Source organism: Lynx canadensis, chromosome C2 (genome assembly GCF_007474595.2).
Source record: "Lynx canadensis isolate LIC74 chromosome C2, mLynCan4.pri.v2, whole genome shotgun sequence".
Taxonomy (NCBI): domain Eukaryota; kingdom Metazoa; phylum Chordata; class Mammalia; order Carnivora; family Felidae; genus Lynx; species Lynx canadensis.
In genome coordinates this window covers 2223982-2241439 of record NC_044311.2, presented here as the reverse complement: position 1 = coordinate 2241439, position 17458 = coordinate 2223982, and the positions used below count along the sequence as shown (strand labels likewise).

The window sequence follows — 17458 nt, the reverse complement described above, 5'->3', positions numbered from 1 at the left end:
CGGATGGTATGTCCCAGGTGGCATTTCTTCTCCCCTCGTCCCTCAGGTCTCCAGACGACGGCTTACCAGTTCCTGCGGGGGAACGTCACAGGGAAGAATCCAACCAGCGTCGGAATCCGACCCACTTACTACATGGCAAGTACCGCCCGAGGAGCTTTTAGGTTACTGGATTGGATTTGAACCCCACGAGGATTTGAAACCCCACACGCTTTGAAGCTTCTAAGTGAGTCACGTGAGCTCATGCCAGTGCTAAGTGACAGAGCGGGAGCAGGACCCTGCGTTTCTGTCGCGGCGCCTGTCGGTCTCACCCGGGGACGCAGCGCCTCTGGTTTGGGAGTTCAGGAGACTGAGGCTGGTGGGGGGCCTCCTCGCGTGTGGGAAAGCCCCTCCAGACGAAAGCAGAGCCGCTGTCTGGAGGGAGATCTGTCCTGACTCTTCCTGGGGCATTTACAAGGCTGCTGGGTGTCCAGTTGACCAACATCACTGCCGGGAGGCTGGAGGCCGAGGGACAGCCCAGAAAGCGCTGCTCAGTCAGACCGAGAGCAGGGCCGGGGCTCAAACCCGGAGCCGCCTCCCTCCTGTTGTCGGGACGTTGACTGGACTTTCCTCGCAGCCCACGAGTTACCGGTTCACACCAGCCATTTGTTCTACCACAGACCAGACAGAACCCCTCACGTTGACTAAAAAAGTGGTTTCAGAAAATGACTTTCGGGGCCCCTGGCTGGCTCGGTCAGAAGAGCATGCAACTCTTGATCTTGGGGTCGTGAGTTCGAGCCCCACTTTGGGGGCAGAGATGACTTAAACAAATAAATAAACTTAAAAAGAAAAAAAGAAAGGAAAGAACTTTTTTTTTTCCTTTTCCTCCTCAGGCAAGAAACAAAGACCAAACAAGATCATTTCCTAGCTGTGCCATCTGACAGAAGACACACGGCTTGCTGGGGAAACAAGGGAAAAAACCCAAACTCAGATGAGCGCCAAACAATTTCATCCTCAATAAACTGGATTTGCTGAGAAATACAGACTGACAGAGACAAAAAGAGAGACGCTGAAGAGGGGTGGGGCCAGATGAAGAGGGGGGACAGAGGAAGGGGTGCCAACTCCAGAAGGGACAGCACTCTTCTGCTTCCTCCTTTTTTGCTCGCCTCAAAGACGTCTGAAGTTGTCTGGGGTTTCTTAAAAAGTTAAACATGTGACTAAACATGTAGAAGTTAAACACGTTACCATGTGACTAAACAATTCTACTCGGGGGAAGTGAAAACCTATGACCACGCAAAGAATCGTACACGGATGTTTACAACATCAGTATTCCTGATAGCCCCAAACCAGAAACATTTTAAATGCTCAACCACTGGAACGCCTGGGTGGCTCAGTCGGTTAAGCCTCCGACTTCTGCTCAGGTCACGATGTCACGGTGCGTGGGTTCAAGTTCCGCGTCGGGCTCTGTGCCGACAGCTCGGAGCCTGGAACCTGCTTCGGATTCTGTGTCTCCCTCTCTCTCTGCCCCTCCCCTGCCTGTGCGCGCTCTCGCGCTCTCTCTCTCTCTCTCAAAAATAAACAAACATTAAAAAAAATTTAAAACAAGATGTTCTGTACGGTGTACAAACCTGGGGTACATCTAAACCAAGGGTACAAAGGAAAAGGCCACAATGTTCATCACAAGAACTGAGAATATGGAAATATTCCAAGACCATTGGTGTTAGGGTTGGGTTAGCACAGGCCTGCTCAGAAAGTCCCAGAATATTAAAATCAGCTTAAAGAGAAATTTAACGTAAAAGGTTTACATGGCAGGTAATAAAGGCACTGCTCTTATTATTTTCAGAGGCAGCAGCCACACAGAGTTAAGAAATCAGGAGTGCCAGGAGGTACGTATTTTAAAAATGGCATCATAGGGGCATCTGGGTGGCTCAGTTGGTTGAGCGTCGGACTTCAATCAGGTCATGATCTCACGGTCTGTGAGTTCGAGCCCCACGTCGGGCTCTGTGCTGACAGCTCCGAGCCCGGAGCCTGCTTCGGATTCTGTGTCTCCCTTTCTCTGTGCCCCTCCCCCACTCATGCTCTGTCTCCCTCTTTCTCAAAAATAAATGAACATTAAAAAAAAATGGCATCACAGAAGGTGAAATGAATACCTCCCCAAGGTAGTGTGGAGAGATGGATGGGACGTGCAGAGTCATGGGTGGTACAATTTATGTGTCGAATTCTGGTTTTCCGGAACATGACATCCTGGACAAGGGATGTCACAGTGCTGTGGGAGAGATTCTCTCACACTGACAAGACAGAAAGAACACTGGCTTTGGACAGAGACAGACGAGATGGGAATCTGACTCCGCCTCCTGCTTAAGCCTCCAACGTTTTCGTGTGTCAGGCGGGCTTACTGCTGCCTACCTGAGCGTGGTTCAGAAGACGGGCGAACAGAATGGAAGCACACACTCCCGCGAGGAGATCCCACTCCACTGCCTGAGCCTTCTGGAGCCTCGACAGGTAGTACCTGCAACAGCGGAGGTGCGACTTACCAACATCCATAATGCTTCACAAGGAACCGTCTCACATTTCTTCCCGAAGCTCGTAAGTGGGCACAGTTCTGGAGTCTCATTTTCTAAGTTGTCGGTAACTAGCAGTGAAAGATAAAGAAATGATGACCTAAGTGTACGTAGCACCTCCTTCGCCCCATGGTGTCCCTCAACCATCAAATGCAGGACATCTACACAAAGATGCTGCAGAAAACAATCCTAAAGAAAGTTCTAGGTTCTGTTAGTCTCAACCCAGAGACGCCTCCTGCCAGCTGACTCAGCCGGAGCCGTGATTCTCCCTGGTGAATCCCACATTCCTCACTGGTGTCCATGAGAAGGGTAAAGGACACGATCATGGAGATGTATTGCAGATGAGCATCAGAAGTCTTTCCTTTCTTCCTCCCTTGACAGATGGCGCATCTTTTCTGTAAAGGACTTAAAACTCGGGTTGGCAAAAGGAAAAAGCGAACTCTTTCTCAAACGCTTACCACCCCGGTATGATCGATGAACATTTTGGTTTGTGTTGTTCCGATTCTTTCCCGGGGGAACACGAGCATGCGTTGGTGTGGGGCGTGTGCAGAGGGTGCCTAGAAGCTGGCACCAGGCTACGCGGCTTCAGATCCGGTCTCTACCACCGTTTACAGCTGTGTGGCTGGGCAAACCGGGGAAGGTGACGGCACATTCCTTGGTCCTTGTGAGGGGCGAGCGCATGAAGTATGCTCAGAACCAGACATGGAATAGGTCAAGGGCTCAACCCATGAGAGCTACTGCCCCACGGCAGGACACGCCTGTTCTGGAAGGCGTGATCTGTGTACGTGCACAGCACGCACGCTCATGCGTATGTGTGTCTGTGACGTGTGGTCAGGCCTGTGTCGTGTGCGTATGTGCAGTTGTTTTGTCTAAACACACAGAATGGGACCAAACTTAAGGTAATCTGCTTTCTTCGCCCACCACACCACGAGAGCGTTTTCACGTACGGACCTACGTCCCATTTTCGTGGCTACGTGATATCCTACTGCGCAGGGGTGCCCTACTATGTACCCTCTCCCGCTGCTGAGGCTTCAGGTCGTTCGCACAATGGTTCTGAGCTGCATTGATGGGCTACCTCGTTGACATCACAGAAACACAAAAGGAAGTCAAATGAGGATCAGAGAAGCAGCAGTCCAGTAGATCAAACCAAGACTATTTTCCATTCCTCTGAACCGCAAGTTAGTGAAGTGGCTTATTCGACCCACTCAAGTCTAGTTATGATTTAAATCAGAACCTATAATTTAATACCTGCTCAACATTAAAAACAGTTAACGTCATTTGAATAAAATTTTATTTAACAAAAAGACAACATGATTCTTTCAAAATAAAAATCAGGAACACCTTTGAAGCTTCCATTTCGACTGTGCGGACTCATTGTGCGTGACTGTGTGGCCACCCTCGTCACGCGTCCCCTGTGGCCCCTGCCAGCCACCGCGAGGCTGCCCGGAAAACCCCAGGAGAAAACACCCGTGCTAAATCTATTTCCCAATAGGACTTTCCAGGGAATGTTGGCATTACGCGAGGGATACGTGAGGTATGTGCAAGGCTGAAACTCCAAAGGGTCACAGTGTTTAGCCATCAGGCACGGTCCAATCCCGAGCCTCGATCAGACAGGTCTGGCAGGGGATGACCGGAGGTCGGAGTAGCGCTGATGAGCGGCCTGTCCACAAACTCCACGGTGCACAGTTCCGGGCCATTGTCATCACAGGGCGCGCGCTCCAGTTCCAGCACCATGATGGTGTTTGGGGCTGATGTTACCAGGATGTGCCGTGGCACAAACAAAGTCACCTGGGGGCCCCGCCCTGGCCAATATCGACCAAGGTTAAAGCCATTAATCCACACCTGACCCTGCAGAGACAGAAATATAAGAAAAGTGGTATAAGAAAGTGGTCCAGGTTCATTCTTCTGCATGTCGCCGTCCAGTTTTCCCAGCACCGTTTGCTGAAGAGACTGTTTTTATTCCATTGGATATTCTTTCCTGCTTTGTCAAAGATTAGTTGGCCATACGTTTGTGGGTCCATTTCTGGGTTCTCTATCCTGTTCCATTGGTCTGATTGTCTGTTCTTGTGCCAGTCCCATACTGTCTAGATGGTTACAGTTTTGTAATAAGCGTCTGACTCTTGATTTTGGCTCGGGTCATGATCTCACGGTTTCATGAGTTCGAGCCCCATATCGGGCTCTGTGTTGACCCTGCAGAACCTGCTGGGGATTCTTTCTCTCTGTGCCCCTCCCCTGTTCGCACTCAAATAAATCAACTTAAAAAAATTATTAAAAAAAAAAAAAAAGAAGAGGGGCATTTGGGTGTGTCCACAGAGACCCCCTGCATGGGCTAGGGTCTGCTCATAGAGTAGGACTTAACAGTTGGCCGAATAAATGGAACATTCTATCACAGAGGAAGAGAGAGAGGGAAAGAGGGGAGAGCAAGAGAGGGAGAGAGAGGGAGAATGCATGTATGGGAGATGAAGGAGCCGCCTTGGAGGAGGTACGGCCGTGGCGTCACCTGCCGAGCCCCGACCCCCCACGTGCTGTGGCTGCTCACCTCAAATTACTCCGTTGCGCACTTTGGGGAATTTTCAGCCTCCAGGTGTCCCCTTTATCCTCACTCTGTCTGAATTTCCTACCCGGGTTCAAATCTCAGTCCTGCTCCTTCCTGGCTGCCCGAGCTCGGGCAGGTGCCGCTCACACTGGTGACCGGGGACAGTGGGAGGCAGCAGGCGCTGTCTGGCGGTCAGCACGGCGGCTGGCGCCGGGGCCGAGCCCAGGGAGGGACGGCGCTCCTCCCGCTACCGTAAAAAGATCTTGGCTTTCACATGCCCGCAAAAGGAGGCCAGTGATTGAAAACCACCCGTCTGTTGGGTTAAGTCATCTAGAGAAAGGATGACAGTTTTACAGTTCTCAGAATATTTTACTCTTGTTTTCACCGCAGGACGCGCTATCTCGATCCTTCCTACAGGGCATACGCAACGACAGCTTTATCGGGTTTTTATCAGGGTAAGATCTGCCGGTGCCTTGTTTTTGCAGTAGTAGAGAAGAGCAGCACTTTACTTTCGAGGCCGAGGAGGAGACGGGTTCAAGGGCAGAGCGGTGGGAGGGCGGTGAGAGCACACGGGCGTCACAATGTGTCCGGGCGGAGGCCACGCCAGCTCCCGGCTCAGTGACGAGGTGGACGACTGCAGGTCCGGTCCATTCTCCCACCCACGGTTTCCTTTCCTGAGAATCCAAGGGACCGCCCCTCACGTCTCTGGTGCCGGACGGGTGTGTCTGCCTGAAAGCCGGGAAGGGTTTCCCTGGGTGCCCTTTGCCAGCGGGTTCTGGGCTAAGGCTGAGGCTGGGCACGTGGAAGGGACTGCTCCTGGGGTGTGATGTCACAGAGACACCGGACTGACGGAACCAGGGGCGCCTGCGGGTGAGCCTGTCCCGTGCCCAGCTCGTCTTCCCAAGTGCTGCCCCACAGACCAATAGTGCAGTGGCCTCACCGGGCAACAGTCCCTAAGACCTGCTTGGGAGCTCCTCACGGCACCACTCGGGCAGCAAGACTTGCTCCCGAGAGCCTGGAGGCGCCAGCCTGACCGGGGGGCAGGGCTGCTCAGTGTGTCTGCCCGTGACTCCCCGGCCCCTCCCCTGCTAGGAAATAGTGGCCCCACAGACCACACTGTGACACACAGACACAATCCCAACTGTCGCTCCCAGGTGCTCATCAAAGTGGACATGACTTTGCTGCTCAATTCTGGACACAGCACAATCTGGTCCGGCTTTTCTTTCCTCCCCCAAATGCCTACCTGTGGCCCATTGCGGGGCCTTCCGCTCCCCTATGAACTCTGCCTCCTGCCTCACCCAGACGACCCTCTGCTTTCTGGGGACTGTGCCCTGCATCTTCCGTCTGACTTTCCTTTACACCTTTCGTGGCCTTGGTTAATTCTCAAAAGCTATGAATTTCTCCAATACAAAATTTCCCTCCACTCTTAGCTCCTAAAAGAATAGGCATTAAATGAAGTTTAAGGTGGTTTGGTCGCCCTTCCTGGAGAGGAATCAAGACCTTGGAAAGAACAGACAGACAATTTGCAAAGAATGGGCCATAGTCCCACAGCTCGGAAGGACCGCTGTTCAACAGGACTTTCTGCAACGTTACAGTGTTCTGTGCTGCCCAACCCAGCAGCTACGTGCACTCGGCCACGGCTGTTGAGCGCTTGAAATGGGGTAATGTGAAGGAGGGACCGAGTTTTCATTACTTTTCGTTAATTTAAACGTAAACGTCACGGCCACGTGTGGCTAGCCGTCTTCTAGACAAAGTCACAACCCATGCGGTCTCAGATTCCTGTAGGCTCCTCACGGGGCCCCCGATTCCCTTTATTAACTCTAGAACCCTTGCTCTGCACCATAGCAGAGCGAAAGCCAGAAATCAGACGCTTTTTGCGTGTTCTTGCCTCTGACCTTGACCCACGGCCCCCAGACAGTCTCCTGCCTGCTTCCTCCCCGCCCTGTCTGTGCCACTCACACCCGCACGGGACTCTTCTCCATCACTCGGACACGCCAAGCCGGTACCCCCACTGCAGCCACTGTTGTGGCTGCCTGACAGCTGTTCCCCCAGGCCCCCAACTTTCGGACCACAGAGATCTCAGCCCCATTGTCACCTGCTCAGGGAGAAGAGCCGTGGCCACCCATGATACCGGGCCTTCCAGTCCGGGTCACCTACTGCCCCCTCGGTCTCTTCTTTTTATTCTAGTCATTGTCATTATTTGACATGGGTACCATTTGTCTGATTATTGGCTTATCAGCTATTTCCAGCATACGTTCTACGAAGGGAAGAAACTTCGTTCGTCTTGTTCAAAGCGAGACTGTCAGCACTCAGCGGTGACACTCAGTATATACCTAGCAGCACTCATTAGGGGAGACTGGCTGAAAATTCTGCCTGAGACCAGATTCAACAACGAGGTGACACGGAGTCCTACTGAAAGGATATTCCATGCCCCTCTGCTCCCAGCTCAAGAGTTGTAGAGACTCTTAGGGGCGCCTGGGCGGCGCAGTCGGTCAAGCGTCCGACTTCAGCCAGGTCACGATCTCGCGGTCCGGGAGTTCGAGCCCCGCGTCGGGCTCTGGGCTGATGGCTCGGAGCCTGGAGCCTGTTTCCGATTCTGTGTCTCCCTCTCTCTCTGCCCCTCCCCCGTTCATGCTCTGTCTCTCGCTGTCCCAAAAATAAATAAAAACGTTGAAAAAAAAAAAATTTAAAAAAGAGTTGTAGAGACTCTTGGTCACTGGAAGAGAGAGAAAATATTTGCATTTGTTTCTCCTCGATCAGCACTGTGATTTGTTACTCAAAAATTACTCTAAAAGCATCAAATTTTTAAAAATTCTATGAAAAACTACACGCACTCTGATTACTGTTTTTCTTTAAAAAGTTATGCTGAAATTATTAGGGGCGGGGGGAGAGTATGCACATGTTGGTAAATGTGATGGTAACAGTAGGCTCATTCTTTTTTTTTTTTTAAATGTTTGTTTATTTTAAACAGAGACAGAGCGTGAGCAGGGCAGGGGCAGAGACAGAGGGAGACACAGAATCTGTGCTGAGCTGTCAGCACAGAGCCCGACGCGCGGCTCAAACTCATGAACCGTGAGCTCGTGACCTGAGCCAAAGATGGTTGCCTAAGCGACTGAGCCACCAGGTGCCCCAAAAGTAGACTCATTCTTAATACGGCGAGCCCCATCAGGGCCCAGCATTTGCAGAGCGAACCCCAGTGGCTTCTGGGGCTTTCTGGGGCTGTCCCAGCTAAAAGAGTTCCATGACAAAGTCTTTCTCTGACCATGGCTTGACCTCTGTTGGGCTGCCCCCTCTCTGCTATTGTCACCAAGGTGATAATCGTTCCCATAAATGTTAGGTTTCCGGAAATGTGTGACCTGCTTCTCTGTTAGTCAGACAGATGTGTGTCTGTTTTAAATCCTCTAGACAGACACCATCCTCTCCTAAGAACTTCAAGCAAAATGTCAATGCTGTTTTAAGTCACAGTTTCACATTTTTCGAACTTGCTTGGGAGTTCCTTTGAAATCAGCAAGCTCTGGTTGGACGCTGACTTTGTCCGACTCTGAGAGAAGTTTCTCAAGCTTAGAGGGCTGTCATGACACACAATTAACGAGCGGTTGTGATGCCAACACGGTAGAAAAGAAAGAGAATTTAAAAAAAAACGGTAAAAGAGTGAGGGGCTTGCTTAGATAAGATGGGAAAGAGACCTCGCACCGCACTTCACGAGGGAAAATTAATGCTCCGTCTCCTTCAGAGCCAAAGGGGTCAGAGCTGATGCAAATCACACCCCCTCACTTCCTCCGCGGTCTTGGGGTAATAAATACCTCTACGGTCTCTGTATTTTATGACAGATCCAACTAGAACTAAAGCCATGGAAATATAAATTAGCATAAAAGATGAATCACTTCCTCCTTTTATCCAGCCCCAGACATGAAATCCTTTCCTTCTCAGCCCCTGAAGTTCTACCATCGCTTGACCTTTTTAGGACCTTACCCGACAGTGGGCACCGTGCTCTGTCGCATACCTGGACCAGAAATAAGAACCGGTGTGCAAAAACTGCCTCCCGGCAGCCATCCCATGCACGGCAAACTGCAGGAGACCCCCTTCAAGTCAGAGCGTATTTACTGCTGTGTACACGTAATTCTCACAAGTTTGTCACTACATTTTAAGACATTTTAAAATTTTATTTATTTATATTTTAAAGTAAGCTCTATGCCTGGGGCGCCTGGGTGACTCAGTTGGTTAAGCGTCCGACTCTGGCTCAGGTCATGATCTCACGGTTCATGCATTCGAACCCCACATCGGGCTCTGTGCTGACAGTTCAGTGCCTGGAGCCTGCTTTGGATTCTGTATCCCTCTCTCTCAAAAATAAATAAACAGTTAAAAAAAAAAAAAAAAGTAAAAATAAAATAAAGTAAGCTCTAGGTCCAACATGGGGCTTGAACTCATGACCCCAAGACCAAGAGTTGCATGTGCTCTATGGACTCATAAGCCAGCTGGGTGTCTCGTTTTGTTGCTAAATTTATATATATATATATATATGGAAAGATTATCTTGTTTCCAAGCTCACAGGACTTGTGACTGGGAAGCAATGAATTAGGTGGAAACAGTACTTTGTAGGGGGTAAAAACAACTGAAAATCAGGCCAAGAGTTAAAAAGCTTATCGGATTCAGAATGAAAGGAGGGTCAAGAGTGCTGAGACCTGTGGCAGGTTGCAGAAATGGCCACAGTTCTGTGCAGCTCCCCCTGTCGAGAGCCAGAATCTGTTCCTTCATTCCTCGAATCCAGCTGGTCTAGTGAACGCCCTGGCCAAAGAACATGGAAGAAGTGACTTGTGAATTCTGACCTGGGCCTTAGGAAGCTTTGCACACTGGAACCAGAAAAGACCCCGAATAGCCAAAGCAATCTTGGTGTCACAATCCTGGACTTCAAGCTGTATCACAAAGCTCTAACCATCAAGACAGTATGGTACTGGCACAAGAACAGACACTCAGATCAATGGAACAGAATAGAGAACCCAGAAATGGACCCACAAACGTATGGCCAACGAATCTTTGACAAAGCAGGAAAGAATATCCAATGGAATAAAGACAGTCTCTTCAGCAAGTGGTGCTGGGAAAACTGGATGGCGACATGCAGGAAAATGAACCTGGACCTCTTTCTTACATCATACAGAAAAATAAACTCAAAATGATGAAAGACCTCAACGTAAGAAAGGAAGCCATCAAAATCCTCTAGGAGAAAGCAGGCAAAAACCTCTCTGATCTTGGCCGCAGCAACTTCTTACTCAACACGTCTCCGGAGGCAAGGGAAACCAAAGCAAAAATGAACTACTGGGACCTCATCAAAACAAAAAGCTTCTGCACAGCGAAGGAAACAATCAGCAAAACTAAAAAGCAACTGACGGAATGGGAGAAGATATTTGCAAACGACATATCAGATAAAGGGTTAGTATCCAAAATCTACAAAGAACTTATCAAACTCAACACCCAAAAAATAATCCAGTGAAGAAATGGGCAAAAGACAAGAATAGACACTTTTGCAAGGAAGACATCCAGATGGCCAACCGACACGTGAAAAAATGCTCAACATCACTCATCATCAGGGAAACACACATCAAAACCACAATGAGATACCACCTCACACCTGTCAGAATGACTAACGTTAACAACTCAGACAACAACAGATGTTGGCGAGGATGCGGAGAAAGAGGATCTCTTTTGCACTGCTGGTGGGAATGCAAACCGGGGCAGTCACTCTGGAAAACAGTCTGCAGCTTCCTCAAAAAACTAAAAACTACCCTACGACCCAGCAATTGCACTACTAGGCACTTATCCACAGGATACAGGTGTGCTGTTTCGAAGGGACACAGGCACCCCCATGTTTATAGCGGCACTATCAACAACAGCCAAAGTCTGGAAAGAGCCCAAATGTCCATCGATGGATGAATGGAGAAAGAAGATGGGGGATATATATACAATGGAGTATTACTCGGCAACCAAAAAGAATGAAATCTTGCCATTTGCAACTACGTGGATGGAACTGGAGGGTATTACGCTAAGTGAAATTAGTCACAGAAAGACAAATATCATATGACTTCACTCATACGAGGGCTAAGGGAAGGGAAGCAAAAATAATATAAAAACAAGGAGGGGGACAAAACAGAAGAGACTCTTAAATATGGAGAACAAACAGAGGGTTACTGAGGGGTTGTGGGAGGGGGGGATGGGCTGAATGGGTCAGGGGCACTAAGGAATCTACTCCTGAAATCACTGTTGCACTCTATGCTAGCCAACTTGGATGAAAATTTAAAAAATAAATTAAATTAAATGGCAAAAAAAAAAAAAAGAAGAAGAAGGCATGCACACCGGCGTTCTTTCTGGGAACCGTGCCGGTCACTGTATGAACAAGCCTGGAATAGCTTGCCTGACGATGAGAGGGACGTGGCCCGATCTCCTCTGTCACCTCAGTGGACAGGCCGCCAACGTCCAGGAGCACGGCCTCCTCGCTGACCGGAAGGGCGTGCAGCCGCGAGCAGAACCGCCCAGCCTGCCCGCGCTCCAAGGGGTGAGCTGGAGGAACGGGCTGCTGCCCAAACACCCGAGCCTCGTTCTTTCTGCCTGGACCACTTCTCCTTCTCCGGCAGAAGAGCAGACATCAGGGCTGCTGAGGAGGAAGAGGCCTGTTTTGCCTCACGCAGCTCCAGCGCAGGCCACACTGGCGTCCGGACGTGGCTCTCCGGGTCCCCGCAAATGCTGAGTGGGACCCGGGAACCTGGGTGTCGCCGGCACACGTGTGAGGACGACGCCCCCTGGCAGTGTCCGAAGGGGACCCGGGATCAGGTCCCGAGGACTGCAGCCCAGAAGCTGAAAGAGAAGCCCCGGGAAGAACGGACGGGGGAAGGAAACGGCGGAGGGCTTTCGGCGCAGAAGTCAGGGGAAGGGTTTCCAGGGAGGGAGTGGTTCCTCATGTCAGACGTCACCGGCCAGGACGGTAAGACAGGTCCTGAGAAGCATCGGGGGGACACTGCAACGTGGGGGTGCTGCTGGTGTTGGCAAGGACAGCTACGGAGGACTGTGGGGGCAGAAGGTGGTTCCTCCCCGTGGGGCTCCACTCCGGAGTGAGTTCTACCGACCGGGTCCTTTTCCCCACAGCTCCAAACCTGGGACAGGTACCCCACCTCTGCACTCCCCACTACAGGCACTGAATACATACCTTTAACTTGCATTGCATCCCACTTCCGGATTTGCACAGATTTCTGCGTACAGACTCAAGACCGACAGGCCCTCTATAGGATGGCCATTAGGTCTAGAAACATGGAGACCAGTACTCGCACTGAATATAGCTTAGTTGGCTGCTTGGTTGCTTTATGTACTTGCGTACTTACTTACTTATTTTTACTACGTTCCAGACTTGATGGGCCACTTCCTCTTGGGATGAGGAGCCGGTTAAGAACTACTAGAGGCTGAATATGTCCAAAACAGAGCCTCTGATCCCCGCCCGCATCCACGCCGCCCTGCTCCAGCCTCCCCACCCCACAGCGTCCCCTCTAACTGTCAGAAATTAACCACGCCCACCCCTCCCACTGCGCAGGCCTGAGTCTGGCATCCTCCTTGACTCCTTTCTCTGGAACACCATGCCCGATCCTTCAGCAAACCTTGCCCTTTCTTTTCGGTACAAATCTTGCACTCCTCTGCCCCACCACCCAAGCTCACGGTTACTCGCAGGACTGCAATAATAGCTTAGCCTCCCATCAGGAATTTCTGCGTGAGCTTTGCCCTCCTATAATCCAGTCTCACAGAGACATGAGCTTATAAACCAGGTCCATTCTTTCACTCTCTGCTTAACAGCCACCACTGGAATGAGGAGAAGCCAAATTCACCACCCCCCGACTTGGGGCCACACTCTTCCCCCACACTCTCCCCTGGCTCACAGGATCTTTTCCTCTGGGCCTTTGCACTCGCTGCTCCCTAGCTCTGGAACATTCCTCCTCTGGCTCTTCACATGGATAACTCGGTCTCAGCCTTCAGGTCTCACCCAACGGCCACCTCCTCCTAGAGGCACCTTTCACCACTCCTTACGTGGTGGTTTAAATATATGTCCATATATATATATTTTTTTTTCTTTTTTTTTTGAGAGAGAGAGAGACAGACAGAGGGAGTGCAAGTGGGGGAGGAGCAGAGAGAGGGAGTGAGAGAGAATCCCAAGCAGGCTCCACACCCTCAGCATGGAACCCGACCAGGGCTTGAACTCACAAACTGCGAGACGGTGACCTGAGTCGAAATCAAGAGTTGGTTGCTTAACTAAGCCACCCAGGTGCCCGTGTCCAAACATTCTTAACACTTCTCCCCTCAAAAGGCAGAATCTAATTCCTACCCTCCAATCAGGGACTGGACCCAATGACTCTCTTTTCACCAATGGAATGTGATGAAGGCAGTGCTATGTGACTTCCAAGGCTAGGTTATAAAAAGGGTAGTTTCTGCCTGGCTCTCTCCCTCTGGGGAAAGCCAGTGCCACGTCATAAGGACACTCCAGCAACCTACAGAGAGGCCTGTGTGGGGACGAACTAAGGCCCCCTGCAAACGGCCAACAGCAACCTGGCAGCCGTGCAAGCCAGCCACCGTGGAAGGGTCCTTCTCAGCCAGTGACGCCTTCAGGTGACGCGGCCCCGGCTGACAGCTCGACCATAACTTCGTCAGAGACCCTGATCCAAAACCACCAGGCTGAGCCAGTCCCAAATTCCTGACCCACAGAAACTGGGAGAATAATACACGTGGACCACTGTTTAAGCCACTCAATGTTAGGGTAGAATTTGTTACATGGCAATAGGTAACCCTTACGCCATATAAGATAGCAACGTCTTTACTCCCATGCCTTACTTTCTGTCACATCATCATGTTTATTCTCTTCCCAATTGTTACCACTATCTGAAACGATGGCATTTATTTCTTAATTGCCCCTATTTCTACAAAGGTCTCAAGGTGATACCCAAATTCCTTGACACACGAGGCCATGAAACCACCTTTCCAAATGGGCTTCCGACCACTGCCTTCCCGGCTCCTTCTGGGGTGGTTTCAACGCCACCAACCAGTTCTCCAGTTCTCTGGACGCCAGATGCTTGTGCAACAACTCAATTAGGACACCGTCTACCTAGAGCTGGGTCAGATCCCACAAGTTCAAAGGGCTCAGACCCACAAGACTGCCTTCACTTCAGATACCAGTTCCAAGTCTGGGGTCACCCCTACTTCTGAACTACCAGCTCCAAATTGGGGGTCCCCATGACCTCCTCCTCCTCAGGTTCAAGAATTTGCCAGAGTTGGTGCACAGAACTCAGGAAAGCATTTTCCTCACGTCTGCCCTCTCCAGGCGCACCTTCTAGCACCTGAATGGGTCCACCAGCCCAGAAGTTCTAGAGTTTTGACAGAGCTCCAGCTCCCAACCCCCACCCCAGAAGTCAGAGGTTGGGGTGTGGAACTCAAAGTTCCAGTCCTTGAATCATTTGGTCTTCCTGGCGGCTACGCCCCACCGGTACCAGAAAGACCAAATGATGAGGGTGCTGGAAATTTCAAAAGCAAGATGCAGAAATAATTTAAACCCACGAAGGGATTTTTGTCAGCCCTCTGCTAGAAATTCTTGGACTTTGTGATTTTTTTTTTTTTTTTTACGTCTTGAGAAAGGGTACATTGGCCTCCAAAAAATAAAAAAGTTACTTTTAGTCAGTATTCTACTTGGATTCTTAGCTTTCAAAGCGTAGTTCTGGTTGAGGAAAGTGGGACATTATCCCCACCCTTCTCCTCATCGTGCTGTTGTGCACCCCGACCTCCCGCGAGTGGCTGAACCGCGCAGGAAGGCTGCAGCGGGTGTCGGTAGGAGACTCGTGCACACCATAGGAAGGGGAGACCGACTGCCCGGATCCAGTGCGCTGGCAGAACATGGCACTGGGATGGCACACGGTGACACGGCCGAGGCGCTGAAGAGCACTGCCCATCGGAGGCAGCCTGTGGTCAGATAAGAGATCTGTGCAGACAAAACACTGGCCTGAGTCTCTTGGGCACAGCAAAACACGCCTGACCGCTTCCCACTGAAATCCCAGTCTGACGCTTGGGCACTTAACCAGAAAGCCACATCCAAATCAGAAGTGAGTTTCTGAATCTCGTGAATCAGCCTTATCAGTGACTTCGTTCACTAAATCAAGGCAGTTTCCTTACGGCAACCGAAGAGCACAGGCCCAGAGGCCGGAACAGGGCCTCTCCAGTCGGGGAGGGTCGAGGGGGGCTAGTGTATCCAGGGGCAGGGGCTTAGGAGTGGCTCGGGCTCCAGGTGTCATCCGGCTCCCCTCCCCCACCCTCACATCTGCCCATCCTCCCCCAAGTCAGACCTCAGTGCCCCATGGGGGGGTGGGCTCTGTTTGTTCCGCATCGCGGATGGCTCAGAACCTCAGAGGCCGGTCTGGGAGCGTCCTCAGTAACAGGGGCCACTGCGCACGCCGGGAAGTATCAGAAAGCAGCATGCTCTGTTTTATGGGCATGTCCTCTGACCGTCGGACCCACCCAACCCAGGTCCCCAAATCCTGCGGATGGACCTTCTTGCCTGCTTTACCGAGGTGTCCCTCACACACAATCCACTCACGTCAACTGCACAGTTTGGCGGCTGTGCGACCATCCCCACAGTCAACGTTAGAGTATTTTCATCCCTCCAAAGGAAACCCCGTACTCTTTAGCATCACTCCCCATCTCTCCCCCCATCCCCACCCCCGCCTCTCCCTCTCCCTCCTCTAGGCAACCACTGATTCTCTGTCTGTACACCTGCCTATTCCGGACATGTCACATAAATGGAATCTGCCATATGCATGGTTTGCGATTGGCTTCTTCCATTTAACACGCCTTCAGGGTCCGTCCGCGCTGTAACATACATGACTGCTTCATTTCTTTTTCCTGCCAAATAATCTTCCATTGTTCCATATATAACAAACGTCTCGTCTATTCGTTCATCAGTGGATGGACATCTGGGCTCTTCCACCTTCTGGTCGATTCTGGATAATTCTGGAGGGTGCTGCTGTGAACAGCTGTGCACTCGTTTTTGAGAGGACGTGTGCATTAGACGGGCTTGTGGGGTTCCAAACCTTCTGACGCATTTGTAAATACTGTATGTATATACACCTTCCAAACACGAAGGTGCAGAACGTCCACACGTGAACAGCCCACGTGTACATGCTCAGCACAAGCTCCTCGCAGCCCTTCCAGATCCTGTACAACGCCACCTGCCTTTCCGTGCGGGCCTGCGAGTCAGACCTGGGGCTCAGGGAGCTGTTCTGTCGCCTACTTGAGCTCCTCAGCAAGATCCTTAGCTCTCCTGACCTGCTCTACAGTTAGAGGTAATGACAGGACATCCCACTACACCTACTCTTATTCTTTTTTTAACGTTTTTAATTTTTTTGAGAGAGAGGGCGTAAGTGGGGGAGGGGCAGAGAGCGAGCGGGACAGAGGCTCTGAAGCAGGCGCTGTGCTGACAGCGGAGAGCCCAGTGTGGGGCTCGAACTCACGAACCGTGAGATCGTGACCTGAGCCGAAGCCGGACGCCTAACCGACTGAGCCCCCCAGGCGCCCCTACACCTGCTCTTGACGATTACACAGGCAGTGCCTCTAAAATGTTGAGCTCAACGCCTCGGTCAGGCACTCTTGGCTGTGACACCTTCGTGACCTGGCCAAAGTGAACCCCCTCTGCCCGCCAAAACGGTCTCATGCTTTTCCATTTCTTCGCCTTTGCATCTACCACGCTCCCGCTTGAAATCTCCCCCTCCGCCACCCCGACAGAACTCCCCCTGGCTCTGGCGACGTGCCATCCATCTGTCCGATCGGCCTCCACCGGAGCCACCCAGCCCTTCTGAACATTCCTGTAAACGGACACGTTCTCTTTCTGCTAAGCACCTCCCGGAAGTTCTTTCTCTTAAAGCACTAAACTGGTGAGCAATGGTGTGCTTCTCATCTGCCTTGGCCCAGTACCCACGGCGCCCCGCCAAGCCCCCCATCGCCAACATGGCTGCCTGAGGGCCTACACTGTTCCCGTCTGCTCTCTTCCCAGGGGCTCAGCAACACGGGCACCTGTGTACCCTTTCACCTGAGGGCACTTACAGAGCAAGCAGGCCCCGGGAGGTGGGCAGGATGGTGAATAAGCTGAGCACCTTTTACAAAACGCCCCTCCTGAAGCTTGTGACCCTGTGGGTGAAACCGAGGTGCCAGCCTCAGTGTGACGAGTCTGGGTGGGGCACAAGGGGGCTCAGAGGAGGGCGGGGCTGGTCCTTTCCCGGACTAAGGGTCTAAGAAGCTTTCTCAGAGGGGTTAATGCCAGTCTTGACAGATGAATATGTGATGGCAGGGTGGGCCGTGCGAGGGACTGAAAAAGCCT

At 51.4% G+C, this 17458-nt stretch overlaps 1 protein-coding gene across 3 annotated transcripts in view; it reads right to left on the bottom strand.

The window, feature by feature from the left end:
* Nucleotides 1–17458, bottom strand: part of GLB1 (galactosidase beta 1) — a 101458-nt gene that overhangs the window by 10423 nt on the left and 73577 nt on the right. For 2 of the 3 annotated variants that reach the window (XM_030330413.1, XM_030330414.1), the window contains one exon: nucleotides 3812–4385. In XM_030330413.1, the coding sequence (XP_030186273.1) occupies nucleotides 4116–4385 (270 nt within the window). In that variant the 3' untranslated portion in view covers nucleotides 3812–4115. Of the gene's footprint in view, nucleotides 1–2382; nucleotides 2486–3811; nucleotides 4386–17458 lie in introns of those variants that run through there. The other variant, XM_032594635.1, reaches the window with a different exon arrangement.